At 34.1% G+C, this 19,802-nt stretch overlaps 1 protein-coding gene and 1 long non-coding RNA gene across 2 annotated transcripts in view; both read right to left on the bottom strand.

Annotated features, from left to right (window-relative positions):
* Positions 2,377–2,994, bottom strand: LOC107636213. The gene has a single exon (XM_016339738.1). It carries the CDS (start codon positions 2,992–2,994, stop codon positions 2,377–2,379), a length of 618 nt encoding a protein of 205 aa, XP_016195224.1.
* The window catches only part of LOC110270559, a 4,515-nt gene continuing 1,041 nt past the window's right edge, over positions 16,329–19,802 (bottom strand). Inside the window, exon 2 of the long non-coding RNA XR_002360197.1 lies at positions 16,329–16,423. This is a non-coding gene — a long non-coding RNA (uncharacterized LOC110270559). The remainder of the gene's footprint in view (positions 16,424–19,802) is intronic.

The raw sequence follows: 19,802 nt of genomic DNA, 5'->3' as shown, positions 1-19,802 counted from the left end.
CCCCTATTTTTTAAAAAAAAAAACACTAATTTGACAACTATAAGTCAAGTAATAATCAAAATTATTATAGGAAAAAATTTCCTTTACCATTAAAATTAAACTATAAGGAGGAAACTCTAATCATTATCTTTTTCATAGTTGCAAATTGTTATTTAACTTGTAATAATGATCAAATTAATATTGACTAATAATTTTTATATTAATCGTGTCATATGTATGTTGGGCCAACCGTGGGGAGCTCTTGACAACCGGGGAGAATTCAGGGAGGAATCAAGTGAGAGAACATAAGACTAATTATTTTTTATCTCTTTAATATTACCGTGAAAATACTGAATATGCCTTAGATGATACCTTCCTATTTAGGAGCTCTTCAGATTAAGTTTCATACATGTAATCATGTTACTAATAACCTATAACAATCATTGGACTAAGAAAGTAGAATTATTAAAGACTCGTCGCTTATTATATATAGGAAGTTTGTTATTGTTCACGGAAACCAAATATATATAATGCAATTATAATTAGCCAACGGAGATATAGACAATTTGTTTATGCCAATAAGGCAATAAGCCAATAAGCCAATAACACAACTTTAGCTTTTCCTTTCACTATTAATCGAATCAATAATTCTATTGGCCAACCAGATAATCCTTCTTTCTTTCTCGGTTAATTATGTAGTTATTTATGTATCTCTGTTTAATAGTTATAAATTTAGGGATAAATAATTTCATATTCTGGTATTAGTGAGTATACTATGATTAAAAAATATAAATTTCGATTTTTATTATTCTCAAAAAAATTTTAGCATAAGACAAAAATAGACTCATATATACAATTGATGATTTAAGCTAATAATAATAATAATAATAAAATTGTAGTAGTGATTTTAAAATGAAACTGTCAAAAGAATAAGAGAAAAAAAAGAGAATAATGGAAAAAAATTAATTTTAGTCAGAGAATAAAATTAGAACGAAATAAAATATTTAAAATAAAACTAAGATGATTTAAATGTTTAGAAATAAAATAAAAAAAATTCAACTAAAACTTAAAAAACTAAAGCACTACTTTCACCCCCTTTTCATATTTATTTGCCTAAAAAATTTTAGATATCATCTAATTCAAGCTCAAGGAAGACTTGTTACAAATGTATTTGTAGTAGCTAGTGTTACATATAGTCTAACAAAATGGCTGTTACAGTAATGGTAAAAAACTAGAATGACTCTGACGTTTGTATAGCATACACTTTATCCTTTTAATTGGTTCTTTAATGTATTTTGTCTAATTCTTGTTTTATTTTCTGATATATCTTCCGGTCCACTAGATTAAGTATTAATTTGGCGTGAATTTGAGCTCCACTTAAAAATTTATCGTTGTTAGTGAATTATTGCATATATAAGATGGAATTGAAACCTCCAACACTTATTTAACTTTAAGCAGACAAACTGACCACATACACGACGAAGCCAATTTAGTTGTATTTTGTGTAATTCTAGTAAACAAATTTTGCCATAAAATTCGAGGCTTCTTAGCAGCCACAATAATAGAAGAGGCTGTTTTATTTTCATTATTATTGCAAGGGTGGTGGTTCTAGTTTTGCTTTCGACGCAATTACTTTATGGATATCGGAATCTCTAACCTATCCCTCTTAATTATTACAATGAGACAAGGATCTAAAATTTCTAATTAAGTTGATGAGCACTATACTCATCAGTCATAATAGGTAGGCTACTTCTGGAATTAAAACTAGAAATATAAAAAATTAATTTTTTTTTGGACTGGGATCCAGGCCAACAACCAACCCAGATCCAAAACAGGACAACCCAAACTAGAATCAAACCCAAACAACAAACCCACATCCCAACCCGGTCCTATTCCTTATGATTTCTCAAGACCTTCCGCTATTACAATAGATTTCCCATTTTCCAACCCGCAACTGAAAGTATCATTACCTAATACCAAAATGTAAGGGTATATCAACAAAATATACAAAAGAAAATTATATACATGATGCTGCTCTAGTAAAAGAACCGAGATAGAAAATTGCTGTGCTGAAATGCAAGAAGAACAAAAGGACAATGTGAGGCCGCCCTGTTCACAGAGCTTCAAAACTGGAGGAGAAGAGGGAGAAAAATTATAACCGCAGATTTCAAACAAAGAGGCTAACCGCGCATGTAACAGAGACAACCTCCCCGATCTACCAATTTCATAGTCTGAAAACCCTAGATCAAAGTCAATGGCCACCTATGCAGACTAGTGCATCAATACAGCAACCCACCTGACCCCCTCTGCCTCAATTAGAAGCTCTGCCTCTGGTATTCATACAGTATCGTGGAACGAGTTGTCCTCCACAGCAACCTAATTAGTGCTCCTCACCTCTCAATTCGCTCCTGAACTAATTAGCAATCTGGAGATAGCAAGCTGATCCCCTCGGAGAATGTTCCTGATGGACAGTGGCCTATGCATGATCCAATTCTGGCGGAGGGTGCCGTGACCTGTTAGCTTCGCCACTTCATGCGCTAATGAGTTCGCTTCTCTAGGCACCCAGGTAAAGCCACAGTTTGGAATGCCTCCTACTAAATGTAATATGTCCTGTAGAATAACTTGAATTTCTGCAATTGTTGTATGTGATTTTAGTGCCTGAATAAGCATCTGATTGTCTGATTCTATGATAACTTTTTGCATTTGAAAATTACGTGACAAAATTAAGGCTGCTCTAACCGCTAATGCCTCCGCAGCTAATGGCGAAGTGGCAACTATTGAGGAGTTAATTCCTGAGAGAAGGGTACCATTATGGTCTCTAAATATTGCTGCAGTTGCTCCCGTAGAACGAGCTTTATCAAAAGCTGCATCCACATTGCATTTGATCCAACCCACCAGTGGCGGTCTCCAGGTAACTCTGCCGCCTGTTCTTGTAGTATTAGTTGAACTCTTTACTGGTTCCTCTGCCATTTCTGCAAATTCTAACTCCATTAATTTAGCTTTACGAATCACCATGATAGGATTAGGAGTAGACTTCTGATATATCGCTTGGTTTCTTGCTTTTCACACTTCCCACACTAGAAAACCAACCATACTGCTGCAATGATCATAATCATTCCCTGTGTTCAATTTCATTTTTTCTAGAATATCCAACAACCACTTCCCAAAAGAAAAAACTGTTAGGGCCGTAGGGCAGCATTGAATTTGGGCTCCAAACCAAGCTGCCCTAGTCCAAGGGCATAGCAGCAGAGCATGCTCAGTGGTCTCTGATTCCTGCAAACAAATAGTACATATAGGAGTGTTAGTTATTCTTTTATTAAAAAGATTTCCAAAAACAGGTAAAATGTTATGCGAAGCTCGCCATAGAAAGGTTCTGATTTTTTGAGGAACTCTTAATTTCCAAATCTGTGTTATCATGTTACATTAACAAGCGGTGACGACCGCCTTATCTCTTTCAGAGAGACTTTCCTCTCCTAAGGAGTGGCTTCTAGTACCTCTATCATTTTCTACGCCTTTTTTCGTTTTACTTACTCCATTGTCTACCTATGGCTCACGAGGATGATCAGTGTATTGAGGGTGCAGTAATTCGTCTCAACCCAGAATACGATCATAGTTTTATTGAAGATAATCTGAATATGGTGGGTAAAATTATCTCTGACAAAGAAGTTAGTTTTAAGACTTGTAAAGCAGCATTGCTGGGAATCTGGGGGAATCCTGATGGTGTAGTCATCTCTGATGTCGGCAAAAATAAAGTTCTAATCAGCTTTAGGGATAAAAATAAGGGTATCCAGATTCGTTAAGGAGGACCATGGAGCATCAGAGGAAATCTTCTCAACTTGCAGATATGGAATGGCAGACAGTCAGTATATGATGTTGATCACAATTACATGGAGCTATGGGTTCAAATTCATGGGCTTCCACTCCATTTCTTAACGGTGAAAACAGCTGAGACTATTGGTAAGAGACTGGGTGTCGTGATGGAAACGAAAAACCCAAGATGGAATAACATCCTTCAAAGAACCTTTTTGAGGGTGAAGGTAACTTTAAATGTCACTAAACCTTTACCTACTGGTTTTTGGCTAGCAAGAGATAATTTTCATGATATATGGGTTGATCTCAAGTATGAAAGGATTCAGGACAGCTATTGCCTAAATTGTGGAGTCCTTGGTCATAATAAGAGGGAATGTACAAGTCCAATGGCAATGGCATGTTGGGATTCTACGAAGCCAAGGTATGCTCCGGGACTGGGGGTCAACAGAGCCAAGGCCATATCAGCCAGAGATATAGAGCAGCGAGAAGATGGAATCAGGGAATTGATGGATGAAAAGCTAGCGTGTGAGAGGGAGCGTGTGAGAATTGAGACTATGAAGAAGACATGGGCAGATGATAGCTTTTCGGGGAACAGACCAGGCAGGGGCTCTCAAAGAACCCTTAAGCCTTACCTGGAGCAGCAAAGAAGCCATGATAAGGAGAGTCAGGAATCAAGGGAGCAGATCGACGAAGACTCACAAAATCTTTCATCCAGGCGTGTTATTTCTGAAGACAAACAATCAAGATTTGGTGAGAGGCCAGCTGTCTTTATCAACAGGATGGTGAAAGGGAAGGAAAAGGTTCATGTGGCAGAAGAGGATAGTTGGGATGCAAGGCAATATGATGATGGGGATCAGGACCACGTACAAGCCAAGGAAAAAAAGGAGCCAGAACCTTTTGGTATGGGAAAAATATACAATGAGCTCGAGCCAGCTGGGCTGATGGTAACTGAGATCAGAACAGGAAAATTGCAGGTAAATGAAGCGGGGAGGGACATTAACAAATGTTTAACAATCAGGCAAGAGCTGAAAAAGCTTTTTGGCTGGAAGGAGTCTCAGCAAAACCAACAACTCAATAAAGAAATGCTGGAGCAAACAGTGAGGGGGACAGATTCAAAAAGTCTTAATGCAAATCAGCTGTGGAGTTATCGGGAAAAACCAAAAATGAAAGGAATTGGTACTGCAGCTACCAGGACCATGATTCAAAGGATGGAGAATGATGAGAAGTATTTTATTGAACTAGCAGGGGATCATCCAGTTGTGGATCACGATGGGATGGCAAAGCCTTACCAGAGGAATGATTACAAGTGGGCTTTGGAGCTGGCTTATAACTTAGGAATGCATTTAAACCTCAAAAGGAAAAGGGATGTACGCATCATTGTGAACAATGAAGAGGAAATGAAGGAAACTATGAAAATTTGTATGCAACAACCAGGTAAGAAGTACAAGTATGTTGCTGGGACAGACATGGCTGAGGAGGCGGGCCTTAACATGCCCCACAACCAGCCATGATTGTCGTCAGCTGGAACTGTCGAGGAATGGCGGCCCCTTCGATAGTGCATGAATTAAAAAGTATTTGTAAATCTCGCAGGCCGTCCCTTTTGTTCCTTATGGAAACCAAAGCTACTAAACTAAGTTGTGATAGAATTAGGAGAAAGTTAGAGTTTGATAACATGTTTTGTGTAGAATCCCGAGGGACTTTGTATTTTTTGGAAGAGTAATGTAAATATTCATGTTTATGCTTGGTGTGATAATTTTATTAAAACTAAAGTTAGCAGTGGTAATGACAAGGATTGGGAGGCTATTTTTGTTTATGGTCATCCAGACTACAAGAAAAGGAAGGAGTTATGGAAGGATTTAACTTTTGTAAATGATATTCTAGCACAGCCAACAGTGTTGATCGGAGACTTTAACGATGTTATTTCTCAAGATGAGAAGGTGGGTTTGCATCCTAAGCCAAGTTTTCAGATACAATCTTTCAGAAATTTTGTACATAAGAATGCTCTCTTGGATATGGAACTTCAAGGAATGAAATACACCTGGTTTAGTAATCCAAGTAATGGTTGTGTTACCAAGGAAAGGCTTGATAGGGTTCTCGTCAATTGGGAATGGAGAAGAGCTTTCCAACATGCCACGCTCTCAGCCTTACCGCCTATTAGCTCGGATCATGCTCCTCTAGTTCTTGATGTTAAACCTAGAGGTAGAAGGATTAAAAGTTTTAAGTTTGAGGCCTTTTGGGTGGACCATGCCGACTGTGACGCTGTTATAAGGAGAGGATGGAGCAGCTCTGGCTATACTGGTTCTGATCACTAGGGAAATCTGAATCGAAGAATGCATAATTGCAAGAAGGAATTAACCAAATGGAGTAGAACTAGCTTTAAGAGGGCTGATGTAGAAATAGAAAGTTTAAGGCTTCGCCTCAAACAGCTGCAGGAAGAGGATTTTACAGAGACTCAGCAACAGGAGATCTACAGGCTTAAATTGGAGATCACCAGATTATGGAGACAAGAGGAGAAATATTGGGGTCAGAGGTCGAGGGTGAAATGGCTGAATTTTGGGGACAAGAATACTTCCTTCTTCCATGCTTCTACCATTCAAAGAAGAGATAGAAATAGGATAGAGAGATTAAAGGATCCTACAGGAAATTGGGTGTGTGGGGAAAGGGAGATTCTCAAGCTAGTAGCAGCTCACTTTCAGAATCTTTTTACGGCTACAGAGAATCTAGATATGACTGCTTGCATAAGCCATGTTCCTGTCAGTGTGACTGAGGATATGAATGGGGAGCTCATGGAGGAGGTTACTGATCAGGAGATTAAAGAGGCTACTTTTAGTTTGGGGAGTCTTAAGGCGCCGGGACCAGACGGTCTGAATGGTCTCTTCTTTCAAAAATACTGGTCAGTTGTCGGTAAAGAGGTTTGTGATGTTGTTAAGTGTTTCTTTCGTGACGGAGATATACCGAGCTGCTTTGGGGAAACTTTTATAGTTTTAGTCCCAAAGACTAACCACCCGAAAACTCTAAATCAACTTAGGCCGATTAGTTGCTGTAACTTTATTTATAAGGTTATCTCTAGGGTGTTGGTTGGTAGACTTAGGAGAATAATAGATAATATCATTTCACCCATTCAGAGTGCTTTTGTGGGAGGCCGCCTAATTCAAGATAACTTGGTAATAGTACAGGAGATGTTCCATGATTTGAATAGAAAAGGGGCAAAAGCTTCCAAGAATTTAGCTATTAAGATTGATATGAATAAAGCTTATGATAGGATGGAGTGGTCGTTTTTAGAAGCTACTCTAAGGGCTTTTGGGTTTAACCCGCATTGGATTAAGATGTTGATGAAGTGTGTGAGCCAAGTTAGTTATAAGATTAAGATAAATAGACTTCTATCAACGACCATTGAGCCGCAGAGGGGACTTCGGCAGGGAGATCCTTTATCGCCGTACTTATTTATCTTAGCGGCCGAGGTTTTTACCATCCTGATGGATAAGGCTAAAGAAGAAGGCAAAATTTCAGGAGTTAAAATCGCCCCTACTGCACCAGCTATCTCACACCTCCTTTTTGCAGATGATTGTATAATTTTCTCAAAAGATAGTGAGGAGGAAATATACCAGATTGTTAATATTTTGAACATTTACACTGAAGCCTCAGGACAGAGAATCAATTTGGACAAGTCGGGAAACGTTTGGGAGCCTGATCTCCATTAGGAATAGAGTTGAAATAGAAGAGATATTGGGTTTGTCAGCTTGGGATAAACCGGGTAAGTATCTTGGGCTTCCGGCTCACTGGAAAAGATCAAAGAATAAGGCTCTAAGATGGATTGAGGACAGAGTGGTGGATAAGCTAGGAGGTTGGAAACAAAAACTCCTTAATCAAGCTGGGAAGGAGGTCCTCATCAAATCAATTGTTCAAGCGATAAGCGATACCTGCCTATACTATGAATGTGGTTCTTTTTCCTAAAGGGTTTTGTGATTGCCTAAGTAAGAGAATAGCCAAATTTTGGTGGGCGCCTTCAGGTAAGGAAAGAGGTGTCCATTGGAAGAGTTGGGATAAGGTCTGTATCAGTAAAAAGGATGGAGGTATTGGGTTTAAGGATTTATATAGTCAGAATATAGCACATTTGGCAAAACAAGCGTGGAGAATTTTGGAAAATCCTAAAGCAATTTGGGTTCAGGTACTAAAAGCTATTTACTTTCCTAATGAGGATTTTAAGGATGCTACAGTAGGAAGGGCGGCTTCATGGATGTGGAAAAGTATTGTATACGGCAGGGACTTTCTTTTGAGAAATGGAAGATGGTTAATAGGGAATGGAGAGAGAGTGAGAATCTTGGAAGATAAGTGGATAATGAATATGGATAAGAATCCTGTGATTAGAAATCTTGATGTTAGGTTTGTCAAGGATGTGATTGTTGAGGGAGAGGGGTGGAATTTGAATAAATTAAAGAAGTATTTTAATGGAGCTTCGGTTGATAAAATCATTAGAACCCCGGTAAGTCTTTTTGGAAGGGAGGATAGGTTCAACTGGCCTTTCAGAATGGATGGCAATTACACTATCAAGACGGGATATTATGTTGTTAGGAATGAAAAGAGCTTTTCTAATTGGCTTTCTAAAATTTTTCTTGTGTTTTTGGTCAGAAGAAAAGGACTTTGTTAAAAACAAAAGACTGTCTAAAGCAATAATATGTGTCATGTGGCCCAAAAGATATAAATTCATTGATTGGGCCACTCATGGGCTATAAATCACAAACTTTTGTTTTTGTGACTTATCACAAACTCTTTGAAAAGTGGTTGAGTATAAATGCCCAACCAAAAATAACTGATCATTGGAATAGCAGTCACGGTAGATTCCAACAAATTAATTTTTAAGTGATAAATACAGTAAAAAATCAAAAATAAATAAAATCGCTTTATCCTCCAACCAGTAACTAATAGAATTACTTTTAACTAGTATAAGAAATAATAATTTTTACTGGTTCTACAAATCATTTTTTACTTTTTTTTTTCAAGAAAGACATAAATATAATATAAAGAAAGGTACATTTGATACATGTAATTGATATCATATAAAACTTTGTTGTTGTTGTCTCGTTTTCTTTTTTCAGAGATCATTATTTTTTTTCAACTGTTTACTTTTCCTAAGCAACCACAGCACATGACATATAATACAAGACTAATATTAGGAATTTTAATTTATCTTTTTGGTAAAATATATTTTTTGTCTTTAAAAATTATAAAAAATTTTAAAAATATTTTTAAAATTTTTAACAAATTTAAAGAATAAAAAATATATTTTATCCTAATATTTGTAACTATCCTTTTAATACTGTGAAAATTCAGGCGCAATCAACTTCACATGAAATTGATAATTGAAAATTGTTAGATAAAAATTTGGTTAAATCAGTCAAATCATTTAACGTCTCTCAATTATTAGGGTAATTCACATAAATAAACCAACATTCATTTAATATTACACATATCACCCAAAATAAAAAATGTAACGTGAATCACCCCGATCACATTTCTATACAAATCGAAACAGATAGATTAGATTTAGCTATCTATATAAATCGAAACAGTCTGATTCGATTTATATATATTTGCATGTTGTCAAGGTAAATCTAATCAGGGTGTTTCGATTTATACATGCATGCTGTCTTAGTAAATCTAATCAGTCTGTTTAGATTTACTAGGATAGTATGCATACATGCATAAATCGAAACAGCCTGATTAGATTTACGTTTCGATTTTCAGTATGTAATTTGAGAAAAAATAATTAACATACTATATCAATAAAATTATCATAATTTATGAAATTAAGTATAAAAATTATTTCTTTAAAATATTGATACAGTCTAAGTCTATATCTTTACTGTTATTTGAAACCATCTATTTTAAATAGTTCAGTACAAATAAATATGAAAAAGTTATTAATTTAAAATTTAAAATATAGATGAGATATAATTTAATTAAAGTCGATCTAAATAGTAACAAAATATATCAATTTTTATTTTTTAAATTAGTCTAAATTAAATTATCAATATTATTTTATTATTTTCAAAAATTATATTTTTATATTTATAACTTCATATGTCTTGTTTACCGTATAAACAAGATAACTATGAATTTATCTCATTATGTGTATTTTTTTTAAATTCTATTATCTCGTTTGCAAACAAGATAATGCCAAATAAAATTGTATCTTATCTCGTTTACCGTGTAAATGAGATATAAGCAATCTTAATTTGTTTACATGATAAATAGAATATGTAAAAAAAATAAAAATTGATAAATATGTTATAAATTACCTATATCCATAAATAAAATATTTATTTAAAAAATTCTAATGAATGTGTATATATAGTGTATCAATATTTTAAAGAAATAATTTTTATACTTAATTTTATAAATTATGATAATTTTGTTGATATAGTATGTTAATTATTTTTCTCAAATTACATATTGAAAATCAAAACATAAATTTAATAAGGCTGTTTCGATTTATGCATACATGCATACTATCCTAGTAAATCTAAACAAACTGATTAGATTTACTAGGACAACATGTATGCATGTATAAATCGAAACAGCCTGATTAGATTTACTATGACAACATGCAAATATGTATAAATCGAATAAGACTGATTCGATTTATATAGAAAGCTAAATCTAATCTATCTGTTTCGATTTGTATAGAGATATAATTGAGGTGATTCACGTTACGTTTTTCATTTTAAATGATATGCGTAATTGGATGAATGTTTACCTCCAATTATTAATTTCATGTGAAGTTATAGGTTAAAAGTTACTTTTAACTCGTTTGATGGTGGTTACACCATTTCTTTATTTTGAAATTTCTTTCTAGTTGGCAAAACTAAAAGAAAAATAATTTTTAAACGTGTCACCATCGTTTTTTTTTAAACAAAGGTAGAAAACATGGTTCTGTCTTGAATAAACTAACTAACATTAGAAAAATCTCTAAAAGCTTTTTTTTTTTTTATCACAGTATCCTTCAATCCGATTGTTAACTATTAATCCGTTTTGAATTTGAATTTTATTTAAAAATTTATTAATGATCAATAGGTTGTTACATGTCTAAGATATAGAATTTGAACTTTCCATACTTATTTAAATAAATTAGTAAATTAATTACTAGACCACTAAAATTAGTCCTCCAAATACTAAATTAGGATATTGCTTTAAAAGAAAAATAATAAAACTATTTTAAAAAAAAACAATTCACTATTTTTTGGTCTGAGTGTTCCCGTTACCCATGTTAACAGATACTCTACAACAGAGTCCTTCTCTTGCCCCTTTCTTTCTTGTAATCATTTGGCCAAGATTTCTGCATAATCGGAATTGCATAATTCATCTGTATTTTTGTCTTATATTTAAACCAATACTAATTAATTTATATTTTTACAATAAAAAATGTTGGCCCTATCATTCTCTTAAAATTGTATGAGAAGTGGTAAGTAGTATAGTAAAAGGCAAAACATGATGGAAATAGAATTGAATTAAGAGTTAAGAGAGAAAGCAAGAAATTGTTCAAATCTAACAAAATCACCAAACTTTTTTGGTACAACTTGTAAGAAATATAATCATATTGTTGCTGTCCATCAAAAGAAGAATTGATTGATTGATTCATTCATTCATTCAACGCTGGCACCAGTGGTTTTGAGTACTTGAGAAGGGAGTTCAAAGTAGGAACTAATGGATTCATCCCCTTGATTCTCATGATTATAATTCTCTTCTTCATCATCTTCATTGTTACCCTTATTATTATTATTATTATGGTCATAGGGTTCAAAAGAGAAAGTACTAGACATGACATGACTCACTGAATAATGTTCCTCAATTCTTGGTGCTACTTCTTCTTTCTTAACTCCTTTTGCTTTATTACCAAAGCTTGGAAGACACATGCAAAATGCACTCCTCCACTTGAATTTGATCATGATGTTTGCTTCTTCTTCCACTGCACCTGCATGATGATGATGAGGAGGATCTTGTGTTGTTCTTCTTCCTTGGTGATTATTTGTTGTTTCTAGGCTCTGTTGTGGAAATGATGAGGTAGCTGATGAATCATCACTTGGCTGAATAATGGAGGAGGACCTCATGAATTTATTGCATGAAATTAAACCAGACAAGCTTTCAATTTCAATTAATGATTCATTCTGGTTTAAGTGAAGTGCTTTTAAATAGGGGATGCTCTTGTCCTGTGTAGGAATGATTTGCATCACTTTGATTAAATATTTTCTTTTTAGGATTTAAAGAGAAAATTAAAAGAAAGAATGTAAAAATTCTTTTTCAATAGAAAATGTTAAATAACTAACAAATTTTTTTAATTGGTAATACTAGAGAAAAAAAAGTCAAAACTTGTTTTATTTAGTATTCATTCATTGTTATTAATGAATGTTAAATAAGACAAATTCTAGTTGATTTTAGTTATTTTTGTTTTGTTACTAAATATTTCTATTTTTTATTTTTATCTTATATTTAAACTAGCACTAAGTAACTCGTTTACCAAGTTAGGTTGGTTTAGTAGTCAGTAGTCCGCTTAAGCAAGTGTCGAGAGTAATCCATTGACTACCGACAACTTCTTAAATGGAGTTTCGATCCGCGACAAATGAATCGTGGGCAACAAAAAAAAATTCGTTAGTTTTTTATACTAAAAATATTTCTCTTTAACATTTTTTATTTTAATATTAAAAGAAGAAGGGATATATTTAGAGAGTACTAAAAAATAGTGTAAAATAATTATTTATAAGCATTTAAAATAATGTTAGCCAATGATAGTTGGTGAGCATGAGCATCTTGCTGAAGTTCAGGTAGTTAAGATCAAGTTAGGATCAATATCGGGTACTTAATTATAGCGATATATATTGGTGTCCTAGCCAATCGACATTATTGTCTGTGTTAGTGGTAAACATACAACATGCAATTTCATAATAACATCAAGGCTTATAATATGCTTTTGGCTCTTAGAATTAGTTGACTTGTCATAAACAAAAATAATAAATAATCCTCTTTGACATTGTAAATACTAAATACTTGGCCCTTGGCCGGCATTATACCATTTCTTCGGATTTGGGAGCCATCATTAGAGATCATGGTGAAATTAAAAGTGATTAATTAACATGTTTATTTTTTTAAAAATATTATTTATATACTAAAATCAGTTACTAAAATCAGCTACTAATATTTTTTGGTGACTAAATCAGCTACTAATATATTTATATATAAATACATATATAATTTAATTTATTTTCAATGTGTATTTATATTTTAATATATATTTTATACTGGTGATTGATTTTAATGACTAATTTTAATATATATATAGGATTACTCTAATTTTTTAGTTTAAATTAAATGGTGATAGTGGAGTGGAAAATAGATATGATGATGCATGCACGACAATCTTAAATATGCATAAAAGTCAATCACAAAATTAAACAAACGAACTTTAATACATGCTGACGTCAAATAAAAAAAATTCTCATAACAGGAAGCGGACAAAAAGAATTTAGGCGAATAAATAACTATTTTTTATTATAAAAAAATTTAGATACCGACAAAATACGTTTTTTAATTTTAAAATGAAAAAAATAGTGTAAAATAGTAATATTGAAAAATACGGTGTTTTATGCTGATTTGATAAAAAGAGAAAACAAATTGGATATGAGAAAGTAATCGACGATCCGATCACTACAAGATTAATTTTTAATTGAGAGAGTATTTTAGTGGACCTCAATACATTTTATTTATGGCAATTTACAAAAATTTTATTGATAATTAATTCATGATTATAAATTAAAATTTTTCCTCGAAACTTAATTTTCTCTTTTCGCAGAAATGAGAGACTGAGTTAGCTGAGAAGAGAACGGCGATAAAACCCTAAGTTTTCTACCGCCATCTTTATTGCTGTTTCCGTTGCCAGCACTATTACCACTGCCGTATCCATTGCGGTAGAAAGTTTTTGGATCGAGCCACCTCTTCTGTCAATGTGTTTTCATATCTATTCTCTTCTCTATACTATCATTGTAGCCACTGTTGCCACTGCAGTTTTTATTGCCGTTGCCGTCACCGTTTTTACCGTCAATACCACCGTAGTTGCCGCGGTGCAACGCATTTTCATATTTGTTCACTTCCAAACTTTTTCTTCAACGCCGCTTTTTCTCACTCCAATTTCTCTTTTGAACTGTCACTAGTACTTCTTTTTCTTCTTCTTCCCTATTAATTTGTTGATATTTCTTTTTTGTTAACAATAAATTTTTTCTCTGTCTCACCTCTTTAATTCTGTTGCTGCTTTCTTACTGGTATCTCCTCTTATTTTGTATTTTTTTTATTGTTTGAATTTAACCGAAAAGAAACATAAATATAATTGTGGAAATTATTATAATCTTTTAAAATATTTTAATGATTGATTATATAAGTAATATATGCTCAAGAAGATATTTTCACAGATATTGGTTTCTCTCTTATTGATTTATTATGCTTCATTACTTATTGTGTTCAAAGAATTTGTGTTGCTTACTGCTTGCTAGTGCTCAGTAATATTCAATTATTTATGTAGTTTATGTCTTGGCTTGATTATGGTTTTAGTTTTGGTTCATTTTAGCTACTGATTAGTATATGCATTGATTTATCCCATAGATAGTCATTTCCTTTTCGTTAATTGTGTTGTTTGGAAATTACTTGATTTTTTCTCTGTGTATTTTATAATGCATTGTGTTCATCCAAAGGTGCGATAAATTATAGAAATTAGTTTTAGCATTATCATTATGCATTTGAGTCATTTATGCTGATATTTATGTAACTTTTAGGTTTTGCAATTAACAACTCTCTCTGCTTTTAGTTTTCTCTCACAAATTTTTTGTTATTGCTTTTGAACAAATACTTGCTAAAGTAAGATAATAATTATATCCTATTTTAATTTAATTATATTAGAAGTCTATTATAATTTTGTTGTTTTATCATATTAGAAGTCTTATATATATTTTTTAGTAGTATACATGTCTAGTAATTAATTTTCCCTACTTAAAGTTTAACTAGCAACAATAGATAAATATTGGATTGCTAATCTACAAAACTCAGATGAATATATAGTTGTTCTAAAAAATTTCTTGGATTTTGCATTTTAACATGGAACAATTGAGAATAGTAAGATACTATATCTGTGTCCAAGTTGTGGGTTTCGCAAATAGCATGCTCGAAAAGATGTTAGAGATCATTTACTTTACAAACCATTCTCCAAGAATTATGTTGGATGAAACTTTCATGGTGAGAAAAAAATAACCGAATTCTCAACAAGTGCACATGTCATCAGCGAGACATTGGCAATTGAACATCTCTTAGATAACATGGTAAATTATGCTTTCGAGATACATATGGATCAAGAGAGTGGTGATGATTTAGGCATAGAAAATTTTGTACACGATGAGCCAAGCGAAAATTGTAGAGATTTTGATGAGTTTCTTAAGGAAGGCAATCAAAAGCTACAAGAAGAAAGCGACTTCACAAAGTTATAATTTATAGTCAAATTGTATCATTAAAGTCTTGTGTGAACTAAGTGACAAGGCAATTACCATGATACTTGAGTTGGTGAGGGATGCTTTTAGTTGTGTGAATTTGCCTACGACTTTTGATCAGGCAAAGAAACTAATTCGAAAACTAAGTCTTGACTATGTTAAGATAGATGTTTGTCCCAATGATTATATGTTATTCGAGGATGAAGACCCAATGCAAATGGACTGACATTACTAGGGACAGAGGCTATAAAAAAGACCATTGAAATTTCAATTGCGTTAATTTTGATAGATTAATTCACATGGGTGAGTGTGAAAAACATGAACATTTACATTGAAGCATCTCAAGCACAAATGGTGTATTATGTGATAAATAAAGAGTGGAGTATTATTGTGCATGTCAAGTTAAGGGACATATATGACATGGGTCAAGGAAATGAAGATGTAGTGTATGAAAAAGAGCTGTATCAAGAGCAAGAACTTGAACAATTATTTGACCCCAATAATGAGTACATCCAATTAGCTACCAATATATTAGATAGCGATGCTATTGAAGATAATGTAGCTATTAACTTGGCAAGAGATATGTTTGTATAAAAATTTGTACAAAATTTTACCGTAGATAACATTTTAAGTTTTTTATTTCGGGTAAAGTATACTTCTTGTCCCTGAAGTTTGACAAAAGTTTTAAAAATATCACAAAGCTTTATTTTGTTTCAATTTTGTCCCAAAATTTTTTTATTTGCATCAAATATACTCCTGACGGCTAATTTTTCAAAAAATTTATGACAGATCCAACAATAATTTCATAAAAAATAACCCCTCAACACAAATATATCAAGCATAATTTTCATGTATTATTGTTAGATTGGTCTTAAATTTTTTGAAAATTTAGCCATCGAGGGTATATTTGATGCAAATCGAAAATTTTTGGGACAAAATTAAAACAAAATAAAACTTAAAGGTATTTTTAAAACTTTTGCCAAACTTTAAGGACAAAAAGCATACTTTACCCTTTTTTTTATTATGTGCTTGACAATTTTATGTTTAATTATTAGTATAATGTCTAATTATTTTTTGTGTGTTTAACAGTTTTGTGTTTGTTGATATGCAATCTGTAACACCCTAATATTCAAATCCTTATGCTCGAGTCATAAATCAATGATATTACGGTGGTACGACTCTCAGGTGGATTTTTAATATATAAAAGTAGGTAATTTCGAAAGGAGTATTAATCGAGAAGCCTGAAAAGAGTAGAAATAAAATCGCGAAGACGTATCACTCACATTTCGACAACAAAAGATAAACCGTGAAGTCGAAAGCGATATACGGACAAGGCGTAGAGGAGATTAAGAGGTAGATAACAGATAGATATATATAACATAAGTAAATAGCCACTAGTCGCAACCGCGAAGTTTAGGCCGGTTAGGGTACAGTATGAAAGTAGTTGATAACAGTATATCCTAATCTCCCCCGAAGGAAACATGAGAGCCTCTATAGGCAAATTCAAAAGAGTTCAATACATAATATAATCTTTTCAAAACAAAGGTGGAGAGATTCTAAGCAAAACACAAAGTAGAGAAAATAAAGATCTTTGCCGTCTCTCAGACGACCCACAACTCACTTCTGAGCACCTGGACCTGTATCTGAAAAACAAGAGATATATACGGAATGAGAACCCCGGGCCCATGGGTTCCCAGTACGGTAAAAGTGCCAAATAAATACAATGCACTGCAATAAAAACTCAGTAAGTATCCTAAACTCCTTCACCAATTATCCATCCTAGGTTCTCGCTAATCCATGAATAGGCAACTGTCATAAGGGAGTGCTAAATCTAATTCATGTTTCACATGTTTCCCAACTCGCTGACTCTTCCATGAATCAGACTCAGAATCATAAGCAAAATCATCACCAGTTGTTCTACCTTAACAATTCTATATCAATACATCATACCTTCACCTGGAGCTAGTGAAACCACATCACTGCGTCTACCCAGGGAGTTCAAATTATCTCATTCAATGATCATCATCATCATGCAATCGCATCATCGATTCATCTCAACAAGAATAGCCCTCAACATCCACCGACACCAACATGAGGGCCTCCCAGTTGTACAAACACAAGCAATACAGGCAAGTAATACACAAATAAGGTACAAGTAGAACAAGTAGTACATAATCAGGTAACATAGCATATGTGATGTAGAAATCCAAAACAAATAGGCAAACCCAAACAATTCAAACATATGCAAATGATGAATGCCTGCCCTATGGCTGATGATATCATCTGTCGGTTATATAGCCAACCCGACATGTCCTGGTAGCTAACCATTGGACAGAAACACCCCTTGTGGAGCAAGTAGATTTGAGCTACAACCCCCTTGCTACTGCCCGCTCAACCCAGAGCCAGTGAAATAACCACTACTGCGTCTACTACCCAGGCGGGTGTTTAAAAGCTCAACCTGGAGCGAGTGGATTCACCACTACTGCCGCTACTACCTAGGCGTCACAATCTCTGACCTGGAGCAAGTGGGACGAACCACAACCCTTGCTACTGCCCAGGATCTCAAAACATATATTCGTTCAGTTTAAAAGCAATCATCATTGTTATCAAATCTCAAACATTAACTTGGAGCAAGCGGGATGAACCACCACCCTTACTACTACCCAGGTATCACAAATACACATTTATTCGAAACTCCATAATTAAACTCATTTATTATAAATATCCTTTCCCGTCTCATATCCGGAGCAAGTGGACAACGCCACTGCCTACTACCCGGGGTCACACATCACATTTCAACATTTTCCATTATTATCCATTTAACACATTCATTCATTAATCATATATGCTTTTATACTCAGCCATAACCAATAATGGCTTTGCCATAACCCAACAATAACTCAGCCATCCGGCTCATGGTTCAATCAAGAACCAGTCATTTATCAATAAATATAGCCCTTCGGCTCATGGCATACACGGTACTTCCACCGTCATCCTCCATATCTCATATAATCATCTTTGATCATCATTGATCATAACTTTTTCCCTTGCTTCACTCGCAAGTTACCACATCCCCTAGCTCCTTTCTCATTGCTAGGCATATCATAATGATTTAATACATAAGGGGTGAGATCGGAGGCTTAGAAGCATGAGATTTGGCTTTTAAAACTCAAAAATCAACTTTGGCATGAAAACAGGGCCACGCGTACGCGCACTCCACGCGCACGCGTGGATGGCCACAAAACTCATCGACGCGCAAGCGTCATACGCGCGGATTGAAAAATAGCCAAACGGCACGTATGCGTCAGCCACGCGTACGCGTGGGTGCACTTGCGCCCCAGGCACAAAATTGGCACAACTCTCGGGAAAATGGCTGGGATTTGGTGCAGCGCATCGATGCGCCCGCGCACACCACGCGCACGCGTGGATGGTGCCTTCTTGAAGAACGACGCGTACACGCCAAGTGCGCCTACGCGTGGAGGGTCATTCTGCTAAAAATTTTCTAAGTTAAAAGCTGCAGAATTCACAAATTTAACCCCCAATCTCCCGACGGACATAACTTTCTTATTTTAAATCGTTTTTCGCCCGTTCTTTGAACGGCATGGACATCCCGGATCCAATTTCACTTCTAAACAAGTTTGGAACAAAACGGAAATCTGCAGTCCAAGTTATGTCCTGTCAAAGCATGCCCAAAAACCATGTTTTCACACAAAACCACAAAGTGCCATTTTCAAAACAAGCAATTTTCAACTCTTTTCAAAATCAACCAAAACATGCCAATTTCTTCCCTTTTTGAAATCAATCAAAATATACCAAAATCAACATCAAGCCTCCTCAACTCATACATTAACACCTTACCACAATTTACGAAACCGCCATATAACCATTTTTTTTACCCATTTCAAACAAATGGCTAAATTACAAACACATTAACATGTCATACATCCTTCCTCATCCCAATTTCCAACAATACTATTTTCAATCAACCATTATTATACATAATCAATATCATACTCACTATCACGTGGTTTCACCCACAAATCAACCTTAATCATTCCTCAAGCATATATCACAACATACATATCTCTCATGCATCATCATGCCATCAAGGCATCAATAATCATAATCACATATATGACCACATAATATATCTCAACCAAAACCAAACATACCTCATCTACATAATTTCACCCAAAATTACCAAATTCCACACTTTAACTCCTCAAACCTTATTATTCAATAACCAACCCAATCATTCATATATTCATTATCTGAAATTTATCCAATCACTTGTGTCATCATACAATGCACACGTCAACTTACATTCCTTACCTCTTTCCGGCCTCCGGCCCAATTTCACAATTTAAATGCATAAACCACAAATCAATACTCATTACCCAATACATCCAAATTCTCAATACACCAAGCATAAAGGCGACACAATTCTCAACCCAATCATTAATTCACATTACATACCAACTATGCATATTA

Source organism: Arachis ipaensis, chromosome B04 (assembly GCF_000816755.2).
Source record: "Arachis ipaensis cultivar K30076 chromosome B04, Araip1.1, whole genome shotgun sequence".
Lineage (NCBI taxonomy): Eukaryota > Viridiplantae > Streptophyta > Magnoliopsida > Fabales > Fabaceae > Arachis > Arachis ipaensis.
Note: the sequence above shows the minus strand (reverse complement) of the source record. Positions and strands in the feature narration are given on the sequence as shown.

Coding starts and splice junctions, on each gene's coding strand:
- LOC107636213 (XM_016339738.1), bottom strand. CDS start 2,994: ATGGTGATTCGTAAAGCTAAATTAATGGAGTTAGAATTTGCAGAAATG.